This window comes from Penaeus vannamei, chromosome 34 (assembly GCF_042767895.1).
Source record: "Penaeus vannamei isolate JL-2024 chromosome 34, ASM4276789v1, whole genome shotgun sequence".
In the NCBI taxonomy this organism is placed as follows: domain Eukaryota; kingdom Metazoa; phylum Arthropoda; class Malacostraca; order Decapoda; family Penaeidae; genus Penaeus; species Penaeus vannamei.
The window spans coordinates 12,304,509-12,308,417 of NC_091582.1; the positions used below are offsets into that span (position 1 = coordinate 12,304,509).

Below are 3,909 nucleotides of genomic sequence, written 5' to 3' on the forward strand. Positions count from 1 at the left end.
AGCTTAGCCACTACTTAAGGAATAAACAGAGAAAATAATCTATCAAGATTAAACTAGTAACCGGCAGCAGATTGCATGTTAACTACGAATGCAAACTTCCTTGCGGAAAAAGTTTGTTACTGCAAAGTGGACATATTGGTGTAATTAAGTAGTACAGTAGGACAAGGGCATTATTTTCTGTCATACATGGCATACTTTATCCTCAACAAGGATCATAGTATCATAAACATGCCACCTGACATGCACATAGTTTAGCTTTCTAATTCACGGCAAACTAGTAACTATTTGGGGCTAGTAACTATTTGGACGGTTAGAAACTGTCGTATGGACCGCAGACATTCCTGGGATTTTCTTGGTAGATGCTTGAAGAAAGTGCATGTAGTGCAGTAACATATGTTACTGGTAACACATGCTTTTATTGAAATGTTTAGTCACTGCAGGTTTTGATCTGTCCCTCATGTATATAATCAAGAGAGATGACAGGAGGTTCATGCAGGTCAAGACGACATGCAGATTACTAGACTATTTTGCAGTGCTTACGGTACACAGCGATGGGGGCGACGGGCAACAGCGGACTGAACGGAAAGGCTGAAAATGCAAAACAGAATGGGTGAGTAGGATCGAGCGAAGTAGAGTTCGCATGCGGAGGGATCATCATGCGGAGGGTGTGCCGGGCGGAGGACGCAACAGAAGCACCTTACTCAGAATGGCAAGTGGAGGATAGCGAATCCGTGTGTCAGTCCTGCGATGATCAGCGATGGGGGCAACCACAAAGCCTGTGTTGCTTGCTCTTCCTGCGGTGATTTGAACTCCCCTGCTGGTGCCAGCAGCCATCATCATCATAGGCATGCAGTCATACTGATCTTGCCCGCTGCGTCTGCGGGTGACGGCTGTGAACATATCAGGACAAACACAACCGGGAATATGTCTTCGTGCAACACAGCTGGCATGGCCGATGCAGAGTCTTGTTGCGATGACACATGCATTGACACACAGGCCATCCATGCAGATTTGGTCATCTGCACAATTGTCATTTTGCTGACATGCAGGATTATCCTTAGCAATAGCACCTACAACCACAGGCCGTGAGTGTGCTTCAGCCTTGATGGCGTTGTCCACAGGTTCACCAACAACAGCATAAGGGCTTAGCTTGGGTTGTTCTGCATAGGCCCTTATGGAGTTGACCTGAGGTTCTGACACTAAAGCAAATGGTGGATGTCTGACCACTTCAGACTGAAATTCAATGGTTTCTGGCTGTATTTCACTGACGACAGCATAAGGTGCCAATTTTGAAGTCTCAGACTGAAAGTATATTTTGTTTGTTCCTAAATCACCCACTACACTCAGGGGAGGTTGTGCTGTTTTCTTAGAGTCAGCTATAATAAGCTTATCTTGTAACTCGCCAATGGCTCCCACAGGTAGCTGGGCTGGGGCTTCGGCCTTGAAATGAAGTGGGGGGTCCTCAGCAGCAGCTACAATTCCTAAGGGTGGCTTCACTGTCTCCTTTGTGACGGCAGTAACCCTATCCTCAGGCACGCCCACAATCCCAAGGGGTGGAGAAGCAGGGTATTGTCCAACAAACTCGACGGGAGCCTCGCTGTAGGTCGTTTGGATCCCTAAAGGCTGAAGTGTTGGCTGGTCGCCTTCCACAGGAGATTCCTGCTCTATCTTCCAGGCAGCACCAGCTGCTGGCTTGGGAAGAGTGGGAGGAATGGGACGGAGTGACCCGCGGTCCGAAGGTGCTGGTGGATCAGGTGGAGGTGGAAGATATTCAGAAAGAAAAGGTGGCGGATCGGTGCGTGTGACGTTGTTCGGAGGAACGTACTCATCGGCGGGTGGTGGTGGAAGGGTAGGTGTTGCTTTAGATTTCGTCTCAATGTCAGGAGGAAGATAATCATTGCTGGGTGGTGGTGCTTCAGATTTCGTCTCAATGTCAGGAGGAAGATAATCATTGCTGGGTGGTGGTGCTTCAGATTTCGTCTCAATGTCAGGAGGAAGGTAATCATTGCTGGGTGGTGGTGCTTCAGATTTCGTCTCAATGTCAGGAGGAAGGTAATCATTGCTGGGTGGTGGTGGTGGTGCCTCGGATTTTGTCTCAGGTTCTGGAGGGAGATACTGATCGCTGGGTGCTGAAGGAGATGCCACTTCAGTTTTAAAATCAAGAGCAGGAAGTAAGTATGCGTCACCAACCTCAAGAAGTGACTCTCCTGGAGGCTGATCTGCTTTAGGACTTTGTGACTGAGGCGAAGGGGGCAAATACTCCTTATCAGGTGGAGTAAAATGTTGTTTTATAGAGTCCGGAAAGAATAGTGTGTGGAATGAGCCCAAAACATTGGCTTCTGTTGTTGTTCTAACTGTCGTTATAGGCAGAGTTTCGACAGTCTTAGGACCTTGATTATCATGTATTTGGTATCCATAAGCATAGTCGATTTTCTCATAGCCTGGTAACCTCGCCCCAAAAGGCAGTTGATCTTGGGAGGCGTAGTACACATTCAGATTCTCCGGGCTTCGTTGAGGCGGAGGAACGATGGACTCGACGGCATCGAGCTCAACGTCTGAGTGGATCAGTTGATCGCTGGGCAAAGCTAATAGATCTGTGTCGCGGTTGATAACTGCACAAACAAACATGGAGAAACAATTCTAGTCATTCAACAGTCGGTGAAGATATTAAACTTCATACTCATTATTTTTAAAATAAAGTCAACAAGTAGTGCAGCATCTCGAAAGGACCGCAGTGAAACTCCAGATAGTTGTTAAAACCGGGAAGCTTTACTTCACGATGAAGAGATCTTTAAATTGAATAAAACACAATTACAGCAAAGTCTAACCAAGAGATAAAAATCTAAGAGAATGCACAATTGTCTATAGACATCTAGATAAAAATACAGCACATCTATATGAAAAAATAATATTCAATAATAATCTAATGGAAGCAAAACACATTATTGCAAAGAATAATGTTTCGTATACAAAAGTTGTTTCATTTCCAAAAAGAAAAGAAAAAAAATTGAAAGCCTTCCCTAACACATGACCTCAATACAAAGCCGCGTAAACGAAGACAATGTGTCTGAACGAAATAATATCGGTGTTATTTATTCACTGTGACAATTGGAAAAAGTACGAATGAGAAAAATAATTCCTTAGTGAACTGTTTTCGGGAATTCTTATTTCTCACTCAGTCTGCTAAGCCTAATATGGTTTGTAGGATTTCTTCCAACAAATCGGTGAACACAATAAACAGAATGTGTCTTGACAATGAGCTCCCTTATGCTAATTTTGCGCATGTGTGTATTTTCCGTTAGGTCTTATCACGAAAGCCTAGTCGTGAACTGAATGTCTAAGCTTCTCGCTTTTTATGCGTTAATATTCAAAAACGCAATAAAGATAAACGCAGCTGAACGTCGACGGTCTAACATGTTAGTCGAGTCTTATTTGCTAACAGTAAAATACAAACTCTTAAACATACGGCAAACGCAATTAATCTACCTTTACAAAAATAGTAAATACATCTACTGTCTATAAGCATATCAACTCTAAAAAGGACAATGCTTTGCACATTGAATATAAATATCTACCACTTGCATTACTTGGTATATTTACAAGCTGTTATAAGTCTATTTACAAAGAACTTACATGAGTGTTGTGCCCAAGCACCGCCGACGAGCAGCGCCAGACCGACGACTAACAACTTCATCACGCTTTCTGTGGAAGGAAAGAGGGGTACACTGTAACAAATGTCCAAACTTTTGAAAAAAAAAAGTCTGAAAGTCATAGTTAATCATATTGTGGGTGAAGAGTATTTCTTTCTATCGATAAAAAATATATTTTTTCATCTTTCCTCACTCTCTCTGAAATATGAGTGTATAAATAAATAATCAAATAATTATAAAAAATACAGGTATTCTAGAA

The 3,909-nt window shown here is 43.2% G+C and overlaps 1 protein-coding gene across 1 annotated transcript in view; it reads right to left on the reverse strand.

Moving 5' to 3' along the window:
• The window catches only part of LOC113825822 (neurogenic locus notch homolog protein 4), a gene marked incomplete at its 5' end in the record, with an annotated part of 12,926 nt that extends 9,224 nt beyond the window's left edge, over window positions 1-3,702 (reverse strand). Inside the window, 2 exon segments of the mRNA XM_070113391.1 lie at window positions 541-588; window positions 3,634-3,702. Of these exon segments, the coding sequence (XP_069969492.1) occupies window positions 541-588; window positions 3,634-3,694 (109 nt within the window).
• Between the last annotated feature and the right edge of the window lie 207 nt (window positions 3,703-3,909).